We start from the raw sequence: 26,467 nt of genomic DNA on the forward strand, positions 1-26,467 counted from the left end.
CAACCTCATTTGTAACTGTGGAAATGAAAATTAAAACCACTTGAGATAATACTTCATACCCATCAGACTGGCAAAAATGTGAAAGTCTGGTATGGGTTGAGCATCCCAAATCCAAAAATATGTAATCCAAAATGCTACAAAAATTTAAAACTTTCTGAGTGCTGACAACACTCAAAGGAAATGTTTATTAGAGCCAATCTCATCTGAGATTTGAAATTCTCAGATTTGGGATGCTCAACTAGTAAGTATAATGCAATATTCCAAAATCCAATAAAAATTGAAATTTGAAACACTTCTGGTCTCAAACAATAATATCAATATTGGCAATGATGTAGAACAACCAAAACTCTTACACAATGTCAGTGGGAATGTAAATCAAAACAATTCCTTTGGAAAACAATTTGGTATTATCATAAAGTTGAAGTTATACATAGTCTGCCAGCAATTTTATGCCCAACACACTCATTCACCAGGAAAAACTTGTGTACCATACTAGAACATTTGTAATGACATTGTTCATATTAGGAAAAAATCTGTAAACAACCCAAATGTATATCAATAATATGTTATTCTAGCCATGCAGTAAAATACTGCATAGCAATGAAAACAAGTGGTTTAGAGTTGCGTGTAACATGGATATACTTTTTAAAGAAAAAAATTCAAGTAGTAGAAGAAAATAGACATTCTGATTCCACTTGTATCAGTTTTAAAACATGTAAAAGTTACTAATATTATTTTTAAAAAACTTTTCATTATGAAAACCTTCAAACATACATAGAGAGACTAGAACAATGTACCCCTTTGCTCACATTGCTTAACTTCAACAAATTATCAGCAGTTTGCTAGAATACAGACGGCTGAGCCTCTTGCCTAGACATCCTGATTCAGTGGGTCCGAGATGTGGCCTGTGAATTTGCCTGTCCATCAAGTCGCAGGTGAAGCTGACGCTGCTGGTCCATGGACCCACTTTGAGTAGCCTGCTCTAGGAGGCTTTTAGAATCTGACCTCTTGGAACTAGTTTAAGGCACATTAAAAAAAAAAAAGAGAGAGAGAGGAGAGAGAGAGAATCTGGCCTCTAGTCTCTCTCTATGCTTATCTCAAACCATTTCCTCCTCACTCTTTAAGATTTAGTGACATCAAGACATAGTTGGTTTCTTCAATTTCTTAAACTCACCAATTAACTTGCTGCATCAAAGTCTTCAAATTTTCTATTCCCTCAGCCTGCAACACTTTTTCCCACAGCCTACTTTGCCAGGCTAACTCTTAGCTGTCCTTTATGTCTCAGCCTTAATATCGATTTTCAAGAAAACCTTCCCAACCCACAAGGTTTGGTCCCTTTGCTATATGCTCCCTCCTTTATAACATTTATCACAATTGTAATTATATAAACAGTTATGGAATTTGTGTTTATTATCTGCGTTCCTTACTATACTCTATGCTGCATGAAGGCAGGGAATTTGGCTGTCCTATTTGCTGCTTTAACCTTAGTGTCTATAACAGTATGGGGCACATAAATAGGCACTTAATATTTGTTGGATGAATGAATGAATGAAGGTATCTAGATTTTTCCAAAAAGTAGAAAGAAAAAGCCTCTAAATAGTGTAATATGAAATTAAGATATGCTTTTTATTTATAACTATTTTGTTTCCTACACTACTTGTAGACAAATGTCTAGAAGCAGCAATAACAAAACTTAACAGCCATAGCAGGTATCGACATCTATAAAAGGTAAATTTGTGCTGCCTCGAAAGGTTGTGTACAAGCAAACATAGGATTACCCAGCTGTACATTCCTGGGGAAAGAATTTGGAGCTGGGATACAGGAAAGGATCACGGCCATTTGCTGTGAATTCTCACAGACTCTTTCATCTCTGGGTAATACATGAATGTATTTCATTTTCTAAGACAACTCCTCCAATGAAGCTATGTCCAAGAAAGATTAACAGGCTTGCAAAACACACTAGCTTCAGTGATACAGGATTCCACCCCTACTTATACAACAATTTCTACCCAATTAACTTGGAAATCAACAATATAAACAAAATAATTTTTCAACTTGTTAAACTAGGGTTACAAGAACATGGGCAAAATACTGATTATATAATACACAGGAGCACATAGGTTGGGCTTCAGTTGCCCAGTATACTCATTATATTTTCTTGCTAAGATAGCAAAAAAGGATACTATCTTTATTGACTGTGGTGTTCCTATTTAGCAAACCAAAATGTCTCATTACTTTGTTATTTTAATGTATTTTTTAAGGAAATCCTCTGAATCAAAATCTGTTTTCCTGGGTCCTGTGGAGATGGCTCAAAAGTTTCAGTGGCGAACAAACAAGCAGCGCTCCAGGCGTCTCTACCCCACCCCTCTTCAAAACCCAATAGCACTACTTTATCTTAAAAAGATATATGTGTCCCAGGATGGGCACGGTGGCTCACACCTGTAATCCCAGCACTTTGGGAGGCCGAGGCAGGCAGATGATGAGGTCAAGAGTTCAAGATCAGCCTGACCAACACGGTGAAACCCCGTCTCTACTAAAAATACAAAAATTAGCCAGGCATGGTGGCATGCGCCTGTAATCCCAGCTACTCAGGAGGCTGAGGCAGAAGAATCGCTTGAACCCAGAAGGCGGAGGTTGCAGTGAGCCAAGATCGTGCCACTGCACTCCAGCATTCCAGCCTGGGTAACAGAGTGAGACTCCATTTCAGAAAAAAAAAAAAAAAAAAAAAAGATATATGTGTCCCAGGCTGGACATGGTGGCTCACGCCTATAATCCCAGCATTTTGGGAGGGCAAGGGAGGTGGATCGCCTGAGGTCAGGAGTTCGAGATAAGCCTGGCCAACATGGTGAAACCCCATCTCTACTGAAAATACAAAAAATTAGCTGGGTGCGGTGGCAGGCACCTGTAATCCCAGTTACTTGGGAGGCTGAGGCAGGGGAATTGCTTGGAGGCAGGGGAATTGCTTGAAGCCAGGAGGTGGAGGTTGCAGTGAGCCAAGATCTGGCCATTGCACTCCAGCCTGAGTGACAGAGAGACTCTGTGTCAAAATCACTACTCCACCCTAGCACTGGACTGAACCAATTAGGAGTTGGTTCCAAGTGTTAGTTGTGTTTACAGTTCCTTTGTAAGTACAGAGATATTGTGTCAGGCTTTTCTCAGTGTCCAGGGTATTCCCTGGAATGTTTCTAGTTCTACTACTCTCTCATCTGACTTTCAGTCCTGCATTTCTGGCTGCCTGCTGGAAATGGTCCTTCTGTCTCCTCAGACTCAAATTCCCATCGACCTCCTCCACAAACCAGCCACTTCTTCCCTTGTCTCAGTCCTTGCTGGAGACCCCATCTTTCTTTCAAGTATCCAGGTCCACAAACTTGTGGAGTAAATTTTGTATACCCATCCTTCCTCTGTGGTGTGTCACCAAGTTCAGCTTGATTTCTTTTCTTCTAAACATTGCTCGCTGACATCTTTCCTCCTCGTTCCTACCACACCTACCCGAGTCCAGCCAGAGCATCAGATGCCTGGCATACCTTCCACAGCTTCCTAAGTGGCTTCATGGCTTCTTTTTTTTCCAGATGTGACTTATTGTTTCAGATTAATTCTTCTTAAATCCTCCCTTTCATCTTGTTACTTCCCTATACACAACCTTAAATGGTTTCCAGTTTGTTTTGAAACCAAGTCTGAACTACTCTGCTTTGCTTTCAAGGTTCTTCAAAGTCATCTGACTCTACTCTCCTTTCCACTTTGGTCAGTGTCCTCCCTGCCATATAAAAAATATTATTATAATTAGAGCATCTGTGCCTTTCCATAAACATGTTGAAGTGACCTGGCCCGAAAGGACCCATTCCTTCCACCTACCTCTTCAACTTTATCTCTGATCTTTCTTACCTTTACCCTATGTTCTTGACATAGATGAGTACTTATGGTTCCCTGATAACACTTGCCTCGGGAGCTTTGCACTTGCTTTCCCCTCTACCCTTGGCCTGCTCTACCTCCTGTGTTAACACTTCCTTTATCATGCACTCCAGGCCAAGCAACTCATATACTCTTTTAAGCCACCACTGCCTCCTCTACAGACTCCTGTCATAGCCGTTATTATGTAATACTGCAGTGATTGATTTGTTTGCTGTCTGCCTGATTTCTAGCCATTACACTGGGAGCCACCCTCTCAGAAGAGTTTAGATTTGGTTTCAAATCAAGATTCCTGACCTCCACTAGCTCACAATTGTTTTGTACTCCCAGTGAATCACTTTAGTAACTCAATTGATATTTGTTAAATGAGTAAATAAGAAACTTTCTACCTAAATTTTCACTATTCAAAGTTCAAGTAAAATCCTCCTACAACTCTGAAGACTTCTTTGACTTTTCTAGTCCTTCACTCCTTCTCTGACACCTGACACTACTTAAAGTTTGTACTATAAAAATTAGGATTATTTCTTTAACTGTATTGCAAGCTCCTTGAAGGCAGGGATGCATATTTATATTGTGTCTGTCATTGCATTGATCACTGTGCTGGGCACACAGTAAAAACTAAATAAACAAATAAATGTTTGCTTTCTGATTGGAGTTATATAAATTCTGTGCTTAGGAAAATGGTAGCTAATAGTCTACTTGGACAATTCTAATTCTATTCTTAATCTAATTGCAGTGATAAAATTAAGTACTAACCCATTCAGAAAATATTTAGCATATACCTACTAATTTCCTAGCATCGAACCAGTGGTTAGGATACAGGCATGAATGCTGTCAGTAAAGAAATTCTTCCCAGGAAAAATTAGCATTGCTACATGGAAACTGTGTACATTTCTTTCACTTTTAAATTTGAAGATTTGTAAATTTTTACTTGGCTGATTAAATGGTTTCTGAGTGGCCACCACATTACTTTGCTTTGTGGGGAATGTCTTCCTAATTGATATTTCTTAGTGGTGTATTGAATTCATTCTTGTATCTGAGATTGTCATGGTTGAAAAATGGGTAGGATGAGACCTGAATGATCTGGTCTAATTTTTTTAAATCAATCTATGTCCAGAAACTAATGGATTGGACAGGACTAATCTAAGTTTTGTGTATATCACAACTGGAGGGCTCACCAGCTTACTTAGACTGACCAGATGCCGCTGAGTAGTAGCTGTCACGGGGCTGTAATGACATCTCACTAGTATTACTGACCAGAGTCCCTGGGAGTATCATCAGGCACGTTCAGAGCAGAAGAGCAGACACCGCCCTGTGTTTTTCAGTTCCAACCCTTTGCTACATCTTAGGCCAACTGTCTCACTTCTGATTTAAATCTAAGTTGAGTTTCTTGTTTTCCTGTTTCTTTATCCACCAGCTCATTCAACATTTCTGAGTGGCTACTATGAGCCCAAAGCTGTGCTTGGTGCTCAAGACACAAAGGTAAAAACAACAGAATCCCTGCCCTCAAGGAGGTCAGCAGGATAACCTAATAGTCAAATGTATCTGCCATTGTAGAAATAATATTTGACATTGCCTTATGTTGCCTTTGAAAAGCAAAAATCAATATATGAATATGTCTTTGGGCCAGAATCCCTTGAATTAATATGCCTATATATAAACAAAATGCTATTATTAATACTATTATTGTTCTATAATATGAATATTATGGAATAAAAAGATGATGCCCAGATGCCCTATTTACATACAGAGAATAAATGTTAAATAGTAATGAAATCATATTCTAGTGATAATCAGGTAGTTACAAACACAAAGTAACTCTTATAGGACTCTAAATACCAGGAATTCCCTACAAAAGTAATCCACTTCAACCATATTATTCACATGTTATTCCATTATAAAATCAAAGGTAGGACATGTTACCCTGGGGGCTAAGGCTGGTTCCAGGTTTTGTGGGACCTGAAGCTCATAAATGTGGAAGGGCTCCTTTAAAAAGTAAAATAAACTTAGAATGCAAAATTAGGTATAGCCTAGGCAAGTGAGGAGTCCTGAAACTTACACTGCATTTGCCTCACAGAAAAGTTGACTATGGTAGGCAAATAAAAGATGACTATCCTCTCTATCCATCAGTCATAGTGTTGATGAAGCTGACATGGAAAGTGTATAATGCATTTAATACATGTATAATGAATCTTTAAATTGACTTTAGCCTCAGCCCAATTCTATCGGTTTTTATGCTATTATTTGGGTTTCTTTAAAGTTTAAAAAAATACTGCAGGTACTCATTGCGTAGAGATCTTTTTTAGGCTATAAACTGTAGCCCTGCACTGTCCAATAGTGTCATTAGACACATGCAGTATTGGGCACTTGAAATGTGGCTCGTGCAACTAAATAACTGAATTTTTAATTATACTTATTTATTTATTTATTTATTTATTGAAGGAGTCTCGCTCTGTCTCCCAAGCTGGAGTGCAGCGGCGCGAGCTCGGCTCACAGCAAGCTCCGCCTCCCGGGTTCACGCCAGTTTCCTGCCTCAGCCTCTCAAGTAGCTGGGACTACAGGCGCCCGCCACTATGCCCGGCTATTTTTTTTTTTTTTTTTTTTGTATTTTTAGTAGAGTCGGGGTTTCACCGTTTTAGCCAGGATGGTCTCGATTTCCTGACCTCGTGATCCGCCCGCCTCGGCCTCCCAAAGTGCTGGGATTACAGGCGAGAGCTACTGCGCCAGGCCTAATTTATTTATTTTGAGATGGAGCCTCCGCTCTGTAGCACAGGCTGGAGTGCAGTGGTGCGATCTCGGCTCACTACAACCTCTGCCTCCCAAGTTCAAGAAATTCTCTCTGCCTCAGCCACCTGAATAGTTGGCATTACAGATGCCTGTTACGCCCGGCTAATTTTTTTTTGTATTTTTAGTAGAGATGGGGTTTCGCCCTGTTGGCCAGGCTGGTCTCGAACTCCTGACCTCAAGTGATCTGCCTGCCTCGGCCTCCCAAACTGCTGGGATTATACGCGTAAGCCAATGCGCCTGGCCAAAATGAAGGTTGTATTCCCTAGGAAAATTTAACATCCAAATTGAAATATGCTGTCAGTGTAGAATTCAAGCCGGGTTTCAAATCCCTGGTATAATAAAAATAATGTAAAATATCTTATTAATAATTCTTATATTGGTTACATGTTGAATGATAATGTTTTTATTTTTATTTTATTTATTTATTTATTTATTTATTTATTTATTTATTTATTTATTTTTGAGACTGAGTTTCGCTCTTGTTGCCCAGGCTGGAGTGCAGTGGCGTGATCTCGGCTCACCGCAACCTCCGTCTCCTGGGTTCAAGCGATTCTCCTGCCTCAGCCTCCGGAGTAGCTGGGATTACAGGCGCATGCCACCACGCCCGGCTAATTTTTGTATTTTTAGTAGAGATGGGGTTTCTCCATGTTGGTCAGGCTGGTCTCGAGCTCCCGACCTCAGGTGATCGGCTGGCCTTGGCCTCCCAAAATGCTGAGATTACAGGCGTGAGCCACTGCGCCCAGCCTACGATAATGTTTTTAATATGTTAGTTAAATAATTTATTAACTTTAATTTCACCTGGTTCTTTTTAGTTTTTAAAAATGTAGCTACTAGAGAAATTAAAACTACATACGTGACTTGGTTTACATTTCTATTGGACAAAGCTGCTTTAGACACCGACTACTTTTCTCAAAGGTAGTATATAATTTTGTAAACCACATACTTAAATGATAATACTTGGGAGGGTCATGGTAGATGGAAAGCAACGTTACTCAACATTACCAATGGGACATTTTTACCTTACTTGAGGTGGTGGAATCCCTACCACTATGCAATCCAACTGTACTCGAGTTCCTTCTGGAACTTCTCTGCTCCGTAACTTTTGAGTGAACCGGGGAGGTTGCCCCAGAGGTTCTTCATAGTACAGAGATGAAGGGGAAGACCCTGGTGTGGTGTCTCCACCAGCCGCCTCACTGGCAGCCTGCTCCGCTTCACGCCTCTTGGCTTCCTGCTGTTCAAGGGCGTGATTCACTTCATTATCCCTGGTATCCGCAGGGATAGGGATGGGAACAGAAGATCTTTCTCGTCTTTCTGACAGATCTGAGAAACTGGAGCTGTTTTCCTGCATAACTTTGTTTTGAGATTCCAGTTTACTCTTGTGGTTTTTGCAGGCACGAGGTCTAATCCTTTTGGAGCTGTGGGATTTGAAAAGGGAGGATAGCTCTTCAATGAAGTCGGCAGCCTTATTTAAAAATACTTTTTTGGACTGGGTTTCAGAACAATACTGTGGCCTTTTTGCCTCCTGGGGGCTTTCTTTGGAGCTGGTGGGACTTCGAGGGTTATCCTGGCAGAAGTTAGGCTCAAAACTTAAATTAGGTGAGTGTTTCATCTGATCAGGAGAAAGTCGTTTTCTAGCTTGAGTTTCATCTGCCTTCTCCAAAGGGTCGTGATTGATGGCCAGTCTTGCCAGATTGACACTTTCATCTAATTCTTCTTGGCTCAGAAAGGCTGAAAGATCTGGAAGGTCATCTTGGCCTCCGCCTCCTTCAGCGGCCTCAGAAGGACTGCCGAAATGGAAAGGGTTGGAGGAGGGCTCCGCTCGACTCCTCTCATTGTTTCCCCGATGTCTGGTTTCAGCTAAATAGCTCTCTCTTAGAAGCTGAGATATGGAAGTAGAAGCTTCTATGCTGTCGTCTTGCATGCTGTCACAAAATAATAATAATAAAAAGTTTGGATCATTTCTAGGGAATAACAAGTCTGTGTCTATTATAGCACTGCAGATTCGTTAGAAATTAAAGCGCAAAATAAAGAATTGCCTAATTTTAATACTTTCGCAAACTTTTAATTAATTTATTTATTTTTGAGACAAGGTCTCACTTTGTCACCCAGGCTGGAGTGCAGTGATGCAATCTCAGCTCACTGCACCTCCACCTCATGGGCTCAAGCGATCCTCCCACCTCACCCTTGCACATAGCTGGGACTACAGGCATGTGCCACCACACCCAGCTAATTTTTGTATTTTTTGCAAGACAAGGTTTTGCCTGTTGCCCAGGCTGGTCTCGAGCTCCTGGGCTCAGGTGATTCGCTCACCTCAGCCTCCCAAAGTGCTGGGATTATAGGAGTGAGCCACCGTGCCTTCCCCCTTTTACAAACTTTAAAGACTTAAATATTACTCTCAAATTATGAAATAAATAAGAACAGAATGAAATTTCCCTGAAATTGAAAATAAAGACCTGGATGATTACCACTTTATTAAACTCTTTAAATGCAAGTTCAGTTGTGAAGGCCATGACATAACTATAATAATATTAAATAACATTTCTAAGCCTGATATTGATAACGTCAATAATGGTCTTTTAGTTATAAAGTGCTTTCATATACAGAGATTTGCTCTCCACCCTCTCCTCTTTACCTTGAATGTAATAGAATTATAGAAATTGAAAGATATTGACAACATAATCTCATCTAGTTACTGAAAATATGAACTTGATCTAGCTAGCTCATGGAAAATAAACAATGCTTTTGTTTTTTGACAAGCTTGCTAGAGACAAGCTGTTTAAATTCAATGTTGTTATTAGGCTCAACCTGTTCTTGAAAACTATGATGATTTAGCTTCTCCGTATTAGGCTACAAAGATATGAGTTAGAGCCTAGGTTTTTAAAAAATCTTAAATTAACTTTGGTTAAGACAGGAAATGAGATATAGTGGAATATGATGCTTGGCAGGAGACTTCGCTCTGTATTCTTCCCAACTTTTGAATTTTAATTATATGATATTACCTATTCAAAAAATAAATATTTTTAAAGTCTTAAGAAAGTAATATAATAATGCAAGCCAATTTTGTATTTTTAATATTATATCCATTAATTCATTCAAACATTTACTAAAGGATGGCAAATTTGTGACTTAGGCTGTCACTACTCTCTCTCATCCTTAAAAGCTGCAGCTCAGTGATTACTGTACTTTCCCCTTGACCTTGACTTTCCTAACACTCCACTCCTTCAGCCATCACCAATCAGAGATGGCAATGGAGATGAAGACTATTTGCCATTCTTGGCTACTGTGTGGGAAAGTAGAGAAAAAAGTAATCTTCTAAATATTTTCTGGCTTTAACATCCTATAACAGAACTTACTTCAGTTGATTTCTTTCCTTTCTCTTATATGATAGGGTCACTTATATCACACAAAAGGCTTCCTAGGAGCTGTCCCAGTTCCCAAACTTCTAGAATGCTATCCCAAACTAACCTCTGAATTGGCAAAGTAGGCAGCCACCTTGAGAGGCAATTAGAGATGACTGAAAGGACCATCCATAGCAAAATATTTTTCCTACCTACTTGCCACGGACTGAGATTGCCCCTACTAGAGCTACTTATTTGGATGAAGTCTATTATGCCTTTTAAAAAAGATTAATTTAAAATGCAAAGGTGACAGGGCGCAGTGGCGCACACCTACGATCCCAGCACTTTGGGAGGCCAAAGCGGGAGGATCACCTGAGGTCAGGAGTTTGAGACTAGCCTGAGCAGCATGGTAAAACCCTGTCTCTACCAAAAATACAAAAAATTAGCTGGGCGTGGTGGTGGGTGCCTGTAATTCCAGCTACTCGGGAGGCTGGGACAGGATAATTACTTGAACCCAGGAAGCAGAGGTTGCAGTGAGCCAAGATCGCACCATTGCACTCCAGCCTGGGCAACAAGAGCAAAACTCTGTCTCAATAAATAAATAAATAAATAAATAAAATAAAATGCAAAGGTGTTGGAGGGCAAAGATTTGTCTACAAAGGTGTTTATCACATGATAATATTTAAAAATTGGAACCATGTTCAGTAATAAGAAATTAGTTAATTAAATTATGACATACTCATTAAATAGAACTATATGGCTATTCATTAAATTTTGTGGAACAGTGAATAATATACAAAATAGTATATGAAAGTATAGTTGATACCCCAATTGAAAATCTTCCTCATTTGTGCACCAACTACATGGAGGAACAGTTAAAGATAATATGAAATAAGGTGCAAAATGTTATTTGAAAATGTAATTAATACACCGAAAATCCTCATTTGTAACTCAACTATTTCTTTAGCCTTGTTTAAGTTTCTGTTTCTGTTTCTGTTTAGATGGGGGGGAAATTAAGTGCCTTATAAATCAGGATGGCTTTCTCTGTATTCATTGGACATTACTGTTTATTGTGGTTTTTTAAATTTCCTTCCTTCCTTCCTTCCTTTCCTTCCTTCCTTCCTTCCTCTCTCCCTCCCTCCCTCTCTCTCTCTTTCTCTCTCTCTCTCTCTTTCTTTCTTTCTCTCTCTCTCTTTCTTTTCCTTCCTTCCTTCCTTCTTTCTTTCTTTCTTTCTTTCTTTCTTTCTTTCTTTCTTTCTTTCTTTCTTTCTTTCTTTCTTTCTTTCTTTCTTTCTCTCTCTCTTTCTTTTCTTTCTTTCTTTCTCTTTCCAGGGTCTCACTCCCTCACCCAGGATGGGGCACAGTGGCATGATCATAGCTCACTGTAGCCTTAAACTCCTGGATTCAAGCAATTCTCCCTCCTCAACCTCCCAAGTAGCTGGGACTACAGCCACACACCACCACACCTGGCTAATATTTAAATTTTCTGTAGGAACGAGGTCTCTCTGTATTGCCCAGGCTGGTCTCCAACTCAAAGAACCTCAAGTGATCCTCCCACCTCCATCTCCCAAAGCTCTGGGATTACAGGCATGAGGCATTGTGCTGAGCCTGTATATTGTGTTTTAATGTGACTTTGTCTTTTACTCTTTATTTTGAGATAGCTTTTACATTGAGGTAACATGGAATGAGCATTGGCCTTGGTACCAGATAGATCTAATTCCAAATTCTACTTCATCTCTTAACAATTATGTAACTTTGAGAAGTTTACTTAGCTTATTTTGAGCTTTGGTTTCTTCATCTGTAAAACATGAAAAAATCTATTTCCCAGGGGAGTGAGGATTAATAACATCAAAGGCAAAGTCCTTAAAATAGGGCTTGCCACTATAATGGGTATTCGACTGATGTTCGTAAAAAAACAATGCTTTGGTGAAGGTGATGTTAAAGTTGAAGAACTTTAAAAAAGTTTATTTTTGTGGTGGAAATAGAAAATAAAATTCTTAGATAAGTTTTTTTTTTTTTAAGAACAGAAGCCAATTGAGGTGTTAATGTACCTGTTCTTATGGTTATGATAAATTATTATAACAAAACTTTCAGGTATTCAAAATAAACATTTCTTTAATGTTTTAATGTAGTACTTACGACCTAGTACTTTGGCATTAGATAGAACTGGATTGAAATCCTAGTTCTGACACTTCCTAATATCCTAGTATAAACTTGGGAAAGTTTAAAGTCTATGCGCCTCAGTTTACTCATCTGTAAAGCAGATATAATAGTAGTAGCCATATCATAGGTAGAAGTGATGATTAAATGTGCTTGAGATTTAGTAAACATTCAATAAATGGAAGTTACTATTACTATAATAATAATAATTATTATTATTATTTAACATCTATGGCCATGTGTCATGGCCTCCATTTTATAGATAAGAAATGGAGGCAGAACTAGTGAAGTGACTTGATCCAAGGAAAAATTTGAAGAGAAACCAAAGTCTACATTCATAGTTAATTCAGTGTATCTGTATTCTATTGAAATACAGTCTCATGAATTAACTGTGTTGACTTCAGATCTTTGTATTCTCTTTGCTTGGACTGCTTCCTGGGCCCACCTCTTTTCACTATCCTATCAGGCCTAATCCTACATGGTCTTTGGTTCCTAGCTGAGACATCACTGCCCTGGGATTTCTTCTCTTCCCTGAGTTGGGTACCTCTCCAATGTGCTCCCAAAGCTCACTGTCCTTGACACAGTCTCCAAACACAGTACTTATCACAATACATGAAGTGTGTGTATTTTCTTCTCTGTCTCCCTCACTATGTTTTGTACACCATCATCTCTGCACCCACATAGCGCAATATTTTTTTTTGAATTTATGTGTTCATTAGAATTTTCTCCTAACTCTATTATTAGCTTTCACTTTTTTTTTTTTTTTAAGACACAGTTTCGCTCCTGTTGCCCAGGCTGGAGTGCAGTTGTGCGATGTTGGCTCACTGCAACCTCCACCTCCCACGTTCAAGCGATTCTCCTGCCTCAGCCTCCCAAGTAGCTGGGATTACACGCATGCACCACCACGCCTGGCTAATTTTTGTATTTTAAGTAGAGACAGGGTTTCACCATGTTGATCATTCTGGATGGTCTTGAACTCCTGACCTCGAGTGAACCACCTGCCTCAGCCTCCCAAAGTGTTGGGATTACAGGTGTGAGCCACTGTATCTGGCCTATCTTTCACTTTTAATTGTAGGATAAAATAGGACAAATAAAGGAGGACAAAGAAAACTTACAGACACAAAGAAAAACTATAAACTGGTAAAGGCAGTCATAACTTTAAGATGACTTTCAAGTGAAAATTTATTTATGATGGATAAAATAACTGAAATCATGCTTTGTTTTCTTTTTTCTTTCTTTTCTTTCCTTTTTTTCTCTTTTTTCTTTTTCTTTTTTTTTTTTTTTGAGATAGACTCTCGCTCTTATAGCCCAGACTGGAGTGCAATGGCACAATCTTGGCTCGCTGCAACCTCTGCCTCCCATGTTCAAGCGATTCTCCCGCCTCAGGCTCCCGAGTGGCTGGGATTATAGGCACCCGCCACCATGCCCGGCTAATTTTTGTATTTTTAATAGAGATGGGTTTTCACCATGTTGGCCAGGCTGGAATGCTTTGCTTTCATACCAGAAGTATCAGAGAACATCTGATTATAATCAGAAACCTGGGTTTGAATCCCAGCTCCAACACTAAATAATTTTGTTTTCTTGAGAAAGTCACTTAATGCATCTGAATCTCAGTTATCCTCATCTGTCAAATAGGATAATAATTCTATGAGGATTCTCAGATGAAAATGCATATATAAATTGTTAAACTGATAAAATATTAGCCAAAATAAAAAATATGAAAATTATTTTCTTTTTTAAGCATTAATTTAAAAACTTTCTCTTTTAAGCATTAATTGTATAACTATTATACAATTTGTACTTAAAAAATCACAAGTGCTATTATAGGTACCCTATAATTCATTTATTCATCCAATAAATATTTATTGAGCATCTACTGTGTGCCAGGCACTGTTCTAGGCACTGTGGATTCAGTGGTGAACAAAAGACAAAGTCTCTGTCCTAATGGAACTGACATTCTAGTAGGAAAAATATTAATGTTAGGAAGAAAAATAAAATAGAAAAGGGAGATTGAGAATAAAGGAGGAGGAAAGAAGGTGTGTTATTTTAGCTAGCAAAGTCAAGCAAAGCTTATAATGCAGTGGAGAAGTTACTCATGTGACCATCTGGTAAGAAAAGAATGTTCCTGACTGAGGTAGAAGTAAGCGTCAAAGCCTGAAGAGGTGAGTGTTTTGTATGTTTAAGTCAAGCCCAGTGAGCGAAGAAGTGCGTGAAAAAGAAGAGCCAAAGAAAATGAGGTCAGAAAGATACAAGGCCAGATCATTTAAGGTCTTGCAGACCATGGAAAGGACTTCAAATTCTATTAAATGTGTGAAGGGAAAACCACTTAAAGGTTTTGAGAAGCAGATGGCATGGTTTTGAAAAAGTTCAATCATGGCTGCTATGCAAAGAATCAAACTGAAGGAAATAAGAGTAGAAGTGAGCAGATCAGTTAGAAGGCAATTGCAACATGCTACGCAAGGGATGATGGTGGCTTGGACCAATGAGCGGTAGCCATGAGAGATGGCCAGAAATGCTCATATTTGAGATATCTTTAAAAGTAGAGCCAATGCAGTTTGCTGATGGATTAAAAGTGGGATGTGAAAGAAAGAGCAGTCAAGAATTACTCCAATATTTATGCCCTGAGCAACTAGGTCATTGGCAAAATCATTTGCTGGGATGAGGCAGGAGGTGATCATAAGTTCTCTTTAGACATTTCAGCTGCAGTATTCAGAGTGTCATTTGACTTTTTTTTTTTTTTTTGAGATGGAGTTTCACTTTGTCGCCCAGGCTGGAGTGCAGTGGCGCAATTTCGGCTCACTGCAACCTCTGCCTCCTGGGTTCAAGCAACTCACCTGCCTCAGCCTCCTGAGTAGCTGGGATTCCAGGTGTGTGCCACCACCCCTGGCTAATTTTTGTGTTTTTAGTAGAGATAGGGTTTCACCAAATTGTCCAGGCTGGTTTCAAACTCCTGACTTCAAGTAATCCGCCTGCCTCAGCCTCCCAAAGTGCTGGGATTACAGGCGCGAGCCACCACGCCCGGTCACAGTGACATTTGAGTTTGTTTCCTCTTTTCTGTTTCTCACAAAATGGAAAATTAGATTTTTTTCCCACTTTCAAAATAAGAATGAGTAATTGCCCTTGAAAACAGAGCATGGCATTGATGAAATGGTACCAGATTGGAAATGAAACAATTAACGTGGCATCAAACATCAAGACAGACTTTAGCAAATCACGTAAAATAATTTAGCAACATAGACATCTTATTGTAACTTCTGTACTTTCCTAAATATCTCTATTTTTTCCCTAGGACTTTTCCAGAAAAGAGGATCTGCCCTAAGAACTTTCTGAAAATGTTAAGAGTCAGGTTTATGGTGGGGCACAGTGGCTCACGCCTGTAATCCCTGCACTTTGGGAGGCCGAGCCAGGCAGATCACTTGAAGTCAGGTGTTCAAGACCAGCCTGGTCAACATGGTGAAACCCCATCTCTACTAAAAGTACAAAAATTAGCTGGACGTGGTGGCAGGTGCTTGTAATCCCAGTTACCTGGGAGGCTGAGACAGGAGAATCGCTTGAACCTGGGAGGAAAAGGTTGCAGTAAGCCAAGATTGTGCCACTGCATTCCACACTCCAGTCTGGGCAAAAGAATGAGACTCCGTCAAAAAAAAAAAAAAAAAAAAAAGAGAGTCAGGTTCATAAAAACAAAAGTTTGAGGCTGATACCTTTGGACATGTTTTTCAACTCATGTTAACTCGGTACTATCCTTCTTCAGGCTCTAAGAAGACCCTGTTGTTGGAAATACATGGAATAAATTCATTTTTAAGTTATAATATGAAAATTTAAGCTGGGGCATTGACCAGAGAATTGGCAAAACCTAGTATGAAGTAACTTGAATTCAAACATAAATACTGAAGTATTCTGATTGTGAAGTATTAGATATTTAAATGAGAAAACAAATCTGGGTGTGAGGAATGCCGAGATGTTGGTCAAAGGGTACAAAGTTCCAGTTACACAGGAGAAGGAATAAATTATGGAGGCTTGCTGTACAGCATGGGGACTATAGTTAGCAATAATGTAATGTTTTCTTCAATATTACTGAAAGAGTAGAGCTTCAATTTTCTCACCACACAAAAAAGTGGTAAGTATGTGAGGCTATGGATATATTAATTAGCTTGATTTAATCTTTGCAAAATGTATACATATAGCAAAACATTACCTTGTATATCACAAATATATACAATTTTTAATTCGTCAATTAGACCTTCATAAAGCTGAAAAAAAGGAATTTATTATTTTTTTAATGCGTCTTTTTTTTTTTTTTTTTTGAGACAAGATCTCACTCTGTCACCCAGGCTGGGGTATAGTGGTGCGGTCATGGCTCACTGCAGCCTTGACCTTTGGGGCTCAAGCAATCCTCCCACCTCAGCCTCCCAAGTAGCTAGGACTACAGGTGCTTTCTACCATGCCCAGATAACTTTTAAAATTTGTTGTAGAGATGGAGTCTTCCTATGTTGTTCAGGCTGGTCTCCAACTCCTGGGCTCAAGCGATCCACCCACCTTGGCCTCCCAAAGTGCTGGGATTACAGGCATGAGCCACTGCACCTAGCTACATGTGTCTTTAAACACTGCTCTACATTCATTATAGTGTGGGAAGCACATTCATGAAAACACCAAAGAACTCCCGAGTAACCTAAATCTGGTTTAGAGGCAGGCCCAAAAATAGCCTAATAGTTAATAATTATTTGTAAAGACAGCCAGAATAGGAAAAGATAAATATGTTTAAGTAACTCATCTAAAACAGGGATGAGCAGAACTACCCTATTCACTTCATAGGTCTGTTTGTGAAAACACTTTAAAACTTAGAGCACTATGCAAATTTGAGGTGACCTTTTGCTGGTGATGTGTAATTAATATGCCCAGAATGCTTTTTAGGGAAAGAAAAAATAGACTTTGCTCCCTCTCTTTAATGCCAGTATTGACCTGTTGGTTTTGCCTTCTATATCCGATGATATCACCCTAGAGAAGTATCTAAGTCAGTTCTTTTGGAGAAGTTCTTGCTGGGTCAAAAACCAAATCCCAGTGAATAGGAACCAGTTCTGGAGAGTTATGTACAGATCACCTTTTTAAAATCTGGGTGCAGATGGAGTGTACTTGGTACACTATTACAATATCCATCCCTTCACTATCACAGTGATCATCCCCATCTTAGTCTTATTTCTAGTCTATTTTTGGTGTGAACAGCATTAGTAATTTAATAAATTAGTATATACTGCATTACCAGAGTAAGAACTTGAGGAACATGGAAATGATATGTCAATAATAATATGGAAATCATACAAGACACATTATCTCAAAAATTTTTCAGTTTGAAAGAAGAAAAGAAAAATACAGACAAAGATAAATACAGACAAATGTATACATCAGAAAAGAATGTTGAGATAAAGAGGCCGAGCAGAGATGATCCATCAGGGAATTAATGGGAATCCGTTTGGAGACATTCCTTTAAGGGCAGAGGTTAAGTAATGAAGACTTTTAGATAATAGGCCAAAGGTGAGTAGGCCATTTTCTTATTATTATTTTAATCGAACTGGTAAAAGTAAGAATGTAGGAAAGAAAGTAAAGATTTCGTTTGAGTGGGAGAAAAAAGACTGGCTCCTACGAAGCGTATTATGTATGTTTTTGTATCCAGGGTTGACAAACATGTAGGGAAGCGCTAGTGAAAGACACTGCAGCCAGAGCTCAAAGGTACTATTTAATCTGAAAGACAGCAAAGAAATACTGTAAAAAATAAATCCTATGGCCCATAGAAAGTCTCATGGAAGGCAATCAAGAAGACTTCATCTAGGATCAAAAAAGAAAAAGGGTTTGGTGGTTGTCACAAAAGTGATAGGCATAGGAGGTTTTATATCACTCTCAAGATCTCACCATTCATAATGAACCAAACTGTTATACAGGAAATCCCAAATGAGAAAACTTTGTCAATCCCTATCAACTCAAATATTTGTTTTTTAAACGCAAAAATTTAACACTTCATTCTTCTTCAGCTTACTATTTGTGTCATTTTTAAGGTAATTAAGGATTTGAAAAAAGCTAACTTCCCTAATTAAATTGACATAATACATTTGCTAGATTGAGAGAACAGTAGGTGTCCCAAGGGATCTCAAGATCAAGTTCTAGTTCAAGCACTTTGTTGGGAGGCTCTTTTGGGCCCCTCCCTGAGAGTGGAGTGCGCTGTGACTCCGAGTGGAGGTCTATGTAGCAGGGAGCCTGCACAGAGCTTGTCAAGGTGACTCTGGTTATACATGAACTCTGAGAACTCTATAGCTACTGCAGGTAAATAGTCCCACCAACCTTTGTTCCCACCAAAAATATATCTGCTGAAATTGTTCTTCAATTTCTAAACAGACCATTCAGTCTCTACCTAAGTTGTTCCCTTTAAGCAAATGGGTAATGTTATAGTAGTTTTAAAAGCATTTGGTCAACCATGAAGCACCACAGAGATATTTTTAAAAATATCATCCCCTAGGAGAGGGGAAAACCTGTTAAGAAAACCCTTTCATTTTTCTATCTTGTTATCTAACACCATGAGACCAGCAGCATCTTTGTCAAATCTCAATGTGAATGAAAAAAAATTAATTATTCTAGGGTTGGCAGGAGCATTTGACTTATATTTTCAGGTTAGTGAACTGAGTCTACTATTCCTATTACGTGTAGGAATTAACTGTTGAAAAATTGAACTCTCACATTTTCACATACCAACATTAGTTCATTAAAACCCTTTCAAAATGGAACCTGATTTACTTCTTGTCTCATATCTTCAAAAGCAAATTTGCAAAAACTATCACTATGAATTCCAAAACCAGCTTGGACAAAAACTCATTCAACTTCTTGTGTCCATAAATTGTGGTTCTGTGTCTGTTCTACTGAAAGTGCCTTTGTAAGCATATTGCAGTAGTGTCTATATTATAAATTGTAGATATATGGAAGACTGGGGTTTTAACACATTATTATGAGTTCCAGTAGCGTTAGCCATATACTGTAAGTGGGGATAGAGACACACTTCCAGAATTTGGATAGTGTTCAACTGTTTGTTTCATAGTCCATTATTATAAGATTCTGTAAGGCGTATAATTTTATCTCTTGACACCCACCTCTGTAAGTATATTATCCATCTATTTCAGATTTCTTGGGATGGCCTTGATTTTAAATATTTTGCTTGTTGTCAAATCACGTGTCAGACAGTATATCTTATTTTCTGTTTTAAAAAATATGTTTATGATAACTATAAGTATAGACATTCTCAATTTCCTAGAAAAGGACTATGAATTTTATGTGAACTCAAGAACCGTTATTATTAAGGAGAGACTATAAAGTTATGACAAATTTTTAATTTAGTGTTTGTAGGATTCATTTCATTATTACTAAAGTAAAAGTAATTGAATCATAGTTTTTTGAGAAAGAAAACTGGATGACTGTTTTGTTTCTTTCAAGCTGATGTTAATATCTTTAATAAGCATATAAAAATCTGTTGATAAGGTACTAAAATTCCTTAACACCATTACTGTAATGTTCACTTTTGAGGACTGGAAATACATAATAATCCATCTTTTCTCTTTCTTTGCTTATACAGTTTTTAAAATATAACTCAAGATGTGCGTCTATTACTGCTAATAGTGCAATGTACCAGGCCAAACATTTGCCACTGACTGTCAAGTGTCTTTCTGATGCAGCTGAAAAGGGAGAGAGAGAGAGAAAGAGACGGAGAGAGAGAGAGAGAGAGAGAAAGGAGAAAGAAAGAGCAATGTCCCTTGAGCAAGACTTTCTGCAGCTGTTGTGTACATTAATCCAGGGAGCAGATCTCCCAACACTAAATATAGCAAGCGTATCCTTTTACATGATAAAAAAATTTAAAATGAAAGTCTTTATGCAGGCATATTATTTTAGATTCAACTTCCTTTAAAAAGGAAATAGGCATTGCATACATATTCTCTATATAAACAACATTCTTTTAATAAATGAATGTGTGGAAAATGCCAGTGAGATATGCAACATGTCACAACTTCTTCTGTTGAGATATTTTTCCTTAGGAACTCAAGTAGGCTGTGATCTCTATGAGTCTCATCAATCCCCTCCAAAATCTTTACATGTGGAAAGCTTTATTTTTCACTTAATTTCGTGTCCCGTCATATGTAATTAGACAGTTATCCTAGGTTTCATTTCAAGTAACAGTAATGAGTTCTTTGAAATATTCGCTTTTCCACTGTCAGTGCCCTGTTATCAAAACACACTTGTGAACTTAAATCTGGATATTACCTTTCTTTTTTTAGTTGACCCAGATGAGGATGTCCAATCGAGGCACTCCACTGCAATGATAATTATCCAGGGAGAACTTTTAGATGAAAGCACAGGAGAAGAGGGAAATTCTTCACGCCCTTGGAAATAGACAGTAGCCGTCCATAGAGAGTGAGGAGTTAACCTTAGTTTCAGTGAAGATGGCTGTAAGAAGCTGGACAACCTGTCACCACCGGAGCCAGAGCATTTGTCAGCTCACAGGTCCCAAGTTATTTTGAGCTGTATAAACCATGTGCCTGTGAAACATTCCACCTGATTGGACAGGAGAAAACTGAGCAAAGGGATTCCATAGCAGGACAGCACCTATGGGGGTGGGGGTCAATCAGTTCTTTTACCTATAGAATTTCCCTTATAGCTAGAGGCCCAAGTTATTTATTGATTGATGTTTGGAATGAACACTAAATGCATTATACCATAGTTCATCATTCAAAAAAATGACATTATTTTTAAATGTATGAAAACTCTTAATTTTAATTTTTAAGATCTTTAATTTTAATCAATAAGAAATTTACTCTCATTAAATCACTGATACGTTTTAGGAAATTTGACTATGAAAAGCCAACATGAAGCTAAGGTCTAACGTTTTAAAGCTGAGAGCTTTTTTGAATTGTTTGTCCAAAGGCTAAGCAAAAGCAGACAAGGTAACTAACATTAAAAATTCCTTGGCTGGGCGCAGTGGCTCACGCCTGTAATCCCAGCACTTTGGGAGGCTGATGTGGGCAGATCACCTGAGGTCAGGAGTTCAAGACCAGGCTGGCCTACATGGCGAAACCCTGTCTCCACTAAATATACAAAAATTAGCCAGGTGTGGTGGTGGCACATGCCTGTAATCCCAGCTACTCAGGAGGCTGAGACAGGAGAATCACTTGAACCGGGGAGGTAGAGGTTGCAGTGAGCCGAGATCGCGCTACTGCATTCCAACATGGGGGACAGAGCAAAACTCTGTCTCAAAAAAAATAATAAAATTAAAAATAAATAAATAAATAAACTTGAAAAAAAGTTAACCTGATTGCTTAGTATAGATTAAATGATGCTATAACATTATCAATCATGGTAGAAGCCAGGACTTTGAAAATTCAGACTTAAATGCCAGTTATTATTCTTTAAAAAGATCATTCTTAGATTCTGATAGCATGAAATACATTGGTTTAAATCTAGCTTTCTTAATTAAGTCATACAACTGCTTATAGGGTTTCTTCCTAGTCATTCATTCATTTGATAATTATTTACTTAATGCTTACTGTGTACCAGGTACTGAGTATAAAGCAGTGCACAAAATACACGAAAATTTCTGACCTCGTGGAATTTATGAAGAGATCTTTATCCTCTTCAGTCATCGTGAGACTATTTATAGTACATTGAACAGATATAAAATTTCTTTGTTTATTGTGATCGCATTGGAGGTTTAATTACACCTTTTTTATGTGGTTTTATGCTTACACAGGCAAAAAAAGATGAAGAACACTTTTAAATAATTCAGACTGAAATAACTGGTATTGAGGAGAGAAGAGGATACAGGAGCAAATGAATTATCTGTATAGGTTATTCTCATTACCACAGTAATCCAGAGCTTCAATGTACAGATTTATTTTCTCTCTTACCTAATCTTGTGCTGATACTAATGTCAAGACCACTTAATTGTCCTTCTGCATATTCTATTTATGTAGATATGCCAACAATTTCTTTTTATTTAAAAAGGGGATCTTCCTCCGCTATCCCACTCAGATCTTAAGCCATAATCAATGTAAGTGCTGCTGGGTCTTGGGTAGGTCTCTCCCATGGGAGAGTAGAACCTCTATTTCAGGTGGCTAGTAAAGGCAATGTTTAAACACACTATAAGTAAACATATTTTTACTTTCCTGCAAACTGCCATGATAAGCCTGGTATTCTACCTTTCATCCAGGTATAGAACACTAAGGTTGAAGGAGACTCATACTAAAAGGTAGAATAAAGCTGGTTGGGCAGTGAAATTAGGAATCTATATGAAGAATTAAAGTAGGTTTAAAATGCAAAAGAAGAGTTACAGAAAAAAGAAGCTGGCCGGTCGCGGTGGCTCACGCCTGTAATCCTAGCACTTTGGGAGGTTGAGGCAAGCAGATCGCCTGAGCTCAGGAGTTCAAGACCAGCCTGGGCAACGTAGCGAAACCCCGTCTCTACTAAAAATACAAAAAAAATTAGCAAGGCATAGAGGTGCGTGCCTGTAGTCCCAGCTCCTTGGGGGGCTGAGGCAGGAGAATCTCTTGAACCCGGGAAGCAGAGGTTGCAGTGAGCCGAGATTGCGCCATTGCACTCCAGACTGGGTGACACAGCAAGACTCTGTCTCAAAAAAAAAAAAAAAGAAAAAAAAGAAAAGAGAAGCCGAAGACATTCTGAATGGCAGTCATCTTTCTCTTTTCATTTTTACTGCAACATTTTCAAATACAGATACCATACACAATTTTTGAGCTCTTTGAAAAAAAGCTGAATATAAATGTTTTAAATAAATAATATTTAGCAATTGTGAACACTCTGGCTATAGTACATCAAACATATTTTAGATTTTAGTTTTTAAAAACTAATTTCTGCTCCCAAATAACCCAGTTCCCATCTTGCTTATCTTCAGTCGTATTTGTATAAACATTATAACACAAACCTAATAGTTCAAGATTTCACTAGAGTTTATTGATACAAAAAATAATCTTTAAAACTTTCTAATGCCCAACATAGTTAAAAACAAACTTTGTTAAGTGGCAAGCAAACACAAGGTTGGTTACATGTCTTAAGCCTTCCCCATAAAGTTGAGTGGCTCATCCAACACATGTGTTTCTTCTGGTTTGAACACGATCCTGTGCTTGCCTTCAGCTGTTTTCTTAATTCAGTCAGTCAGCCACAGAAACAATTTACTCACATTGGGATGATCCACAGGAATGCCAAGGAATCTGGAAGATCTATGACAGAGGAAGTCTTCACTTGGACGGTAAGCATGGGAGAATTTCCATGCTAGTAGATTCATATAAAATGTTTGCATTTGCTATTTTTTTATATCGCTATAGGCTCCAGTTCTCTAAAACAAATTACTCACATATACCAAAGCTTCAATAAGTATTGCTTGAAGTTCATAGATTCATCTTGACGTATCCAGTATCAGATGAAAAAACTAAACAAAACCTCCATGCCGTATTTTTGAAAAACAGAGAAAGTATGTATTTTTTATTCATTTTTAATGAGAAAAATTTTCACAGCAAAGACAAGTTCTTGACTATCCAAAACAATAGATGGGTGGTGGATTATAAAAGATCTTATACAAAAGGCATGACAACAATATAATTGAAAAAGACAATGAAATCATTAAGAAATTTCTTTTTCATCTAAACTACTGAAAATGCTTGCCTGGGAAAACTCAAAACATTAAAAAAACTATTTAAAAGTTCAAAACCCACTTAGTTTTAAAAACTAAAAACATTTTTAAAAACTAAACAGAACACCCACTTTAAAACATTATCCTGAGAAGTAAATTTGTGGTTACCTGTCTCAGGAGAAGCACCATTCCTATATCAATCAACCAGGATCATCGAAAGTCCAAATCTCACTGCCTAACTTGTGTCAGACACAAAAGTGGCATGAAGGAAATGTGATACTGCCCCACCAGAGTAATGAAGGGTATTTACAGGGTTCCGTTGCAGATCCAGGGACAGTCATTTAGAACAGATTGCTCTTTCAGATCAACTTTAATAACTCAGTCTGCATGATGTTCTTAGCCTGGAGAGCTGGTGGGGGTGGATAATGACTAAGATGACTAAGGAAATAGGCTTTCTTGATTTCTCCTTAGTCTAAATGAAAATAAGAGTAAAGAAATTCTCAAGAATAAAGCACATGGAATACATAAGATATCTATACACAGGATGCATATTACATGTATAAATATCTTTATTTGATACCAAACTGGGACTATGGTCAAGGCATTTATTAAGGTAAATATGAAAAAACAATCAATTATTACAACACTTCCTGTTTGTTCCCCTAATTTTAAGGTGATTAAATTAAAGCTTTACTATGTGGTTTGCATTAAAACACAACAAAGCTTCCTTTACTTGTGCTTTTGGTATGTAGTACATATCAAAGTTTACACTTTTCAAAAAGTATCATTTCCGCGAAGAAAATCTATTCAGAACTTTTTAAAAGAGCACTCTGAGACTAAGTTACTAAAGAAATCTGGAACAATTGTTATCATGTATGTACTCCTCAAGGTATACAGTTAAATCCTACTTCTCACCACATTAATATAATGATTATATTAACACACATAAATATGCTATAGTCTTGGTAGAAATAAGTTAACATTCCTTAGCTATGTGCTAGGCACTATGCTAGGATCTTTGTGTATGTGTTTTATTTAATAGATTTCCTTAACGTCTATGAAGTAGGTACTGTTATAATTCTCATTTTACAGATGAAAACTTGAGGCTTAGAAAGAAGTTTAAAACTTGCCCAAGGTCACACAACAAGTAAGTGACTGAGCCAAAATTGAACCTGAGTCTGTGCTTGTAACCACTGCAAATATTCAAATGATTATATTTCCAACATATTTGTGAAAAATTAAAGGTAAAAATGAATAGAAAACATATTAGGCCGGGCACGGTGGCTCACGCCTATAATCCCAGCACTTTGCAGGCTGAGGCGGGTGGCTCACCTGAGGTCAGGAGTTCAAGGCCAGCCTGGCCAACATGGTGAAACCCTGTCTCTATTAAAAATACAAAAATTAGCCGGGCGCGGTGGTGCGTGCCTGTAATCTCAGCTACTTGGGAGGCTGAGGCAGGAGAATCACTTGAATCCAGGAGGCAGATGTTACAGTGAGCCAAGATCACGCCCCTGCACTCCAGCCTGGGCGACAGAGTGAGACTCTGTCTCAAAAAAAGAAAGAAAGAAAAAAGAAAGAATAGAAAATATATCTTTCTTTTAGTAAATATTCTAAGGGAACACTATATAGGGTTTAAGTTTGTAATTTTTCTGACTGAAACCAACCCTGACATTATTTTGTATGACTAAGCAAAAAAAAGAAGTGATAATTTAGAAAGAAAAAAGCAAATGCTTGCAATAAACTCTATATGCAATGTTTTATCTGGGAACATGAATTGATATGTAGACTGGAGTTAGGCATTAGTGCTGAAAAGTGGGGCATTGGAAGCAGTCAGAATGCTATGACAGACCTATTTTTTCATTTCAAATTGTTATAATTATTGTGCTGAAACAATATAAGAGGTTTGTTCTTTTAAAACTAAATTTAAATGCTTTGGTGTTATTTCTGAGCACAGCAACATAGGTCAATAAAGTTTTTACAAGTTACGGGTAGGAAAATAACAGCTTGAATATTCTCTCTTCGTAAGGTTAGCTCAAAATATGCCAATATGCCAGGCTCTGAGTGATTCCACACAGATTCTATTTTTGGTCTGCTTGGACATCTCCAAAAACTGAAAACAAAGTTCAGTGTTCTTACTCATGACCCAGGTAATCACACTAATGTTAATGATGTGCGGGAAAGGAAATGGGAACTAACATTTCTTACAAGCGTATTCTAGGTTGCGGAGTAGCCTAAGTTACTCTCATTTAATTCTCATAGCAACCCTGCAAAGTGTTGTTATCTGCATGTTACTGGGAGGAAATTAAGCCTTAAAGAAGCATAGTTTTCCCAAAGTTACCCAATCAGTGAGTTACACAATTAAGTAGATTCAAACCTAAGCCTTTTAGAGGCTTCTTGTTGTTTGAGACAGAGTTTCACTCTTGTTGCTTAGGCTGGAGTGCAATGGTGTGGTCTCAGCTAACTGCAACCTCCAGCTCCCAGGTTCAAGCGATTCTCCTGCCTCAGCCTCCAAAGTAGCTGGGATTACAGGTGCCTGCCACCATGGCTAGCTAATTTTTGCATTTTTAGTAGAGACAGCGTTTCACCATGTTAGTCAGGCTGGTCTTGA

The 26,467-nt window shown here is 38.1% G+C and overlaps 1 protein-coding gene across 3 annotated transcripts in view; it reads right to left on the minus strand.

Annotated features, from left to right (window-relative positions):
• The window catches only part of MYPN (myopalladin), a 111,651-nt gene extending 86,377 nt beyond the window's left edge, over positions 1-25,274 (minus strand). Inside the window, exons 1-2 of one of the 3 annotated variants that reach the window (XM_002820892.6) lie at positions 24,028-25,274; positions 7,713-8,615 (exon numbers count right to left, since the gene is read on the minus strand). In XM_002820892.6, coding sequence (XP_002820938.3) covers positions 7,713-8,614 — 902 coding nt within the window. In that variant the 5' untranslated portion in view covers position 8,615; positions 24,028-25,274. Of the gene's footprint in view, positions 1-7,712; positions 8,616-20,483; positions 21,176-23,409; positions 23,944-24,027 lie in introns of those variants that run through there. The other 2 variants (XM_024254241.3, XM_024254243.3) reach the window with 2 other exon arrangements.
• Positions 25,275-26,467: the final 1,193 nt, after the last annotated feature.

Source organism: Pongo abelii, chromosome 8, assembly GCF_028885655.2.
Source record: "Pongo abelii isolate AG06213 chromosome 8, NHGRI_mPonAbe1-v2.0_pri, whole genome shotgun sequence".
Taxonomy (NCBI): Eukaryota; Metazoa; Chordata; class Mammalia; order Primates; family Hominidae; genus Pongo; species Pongo abelii.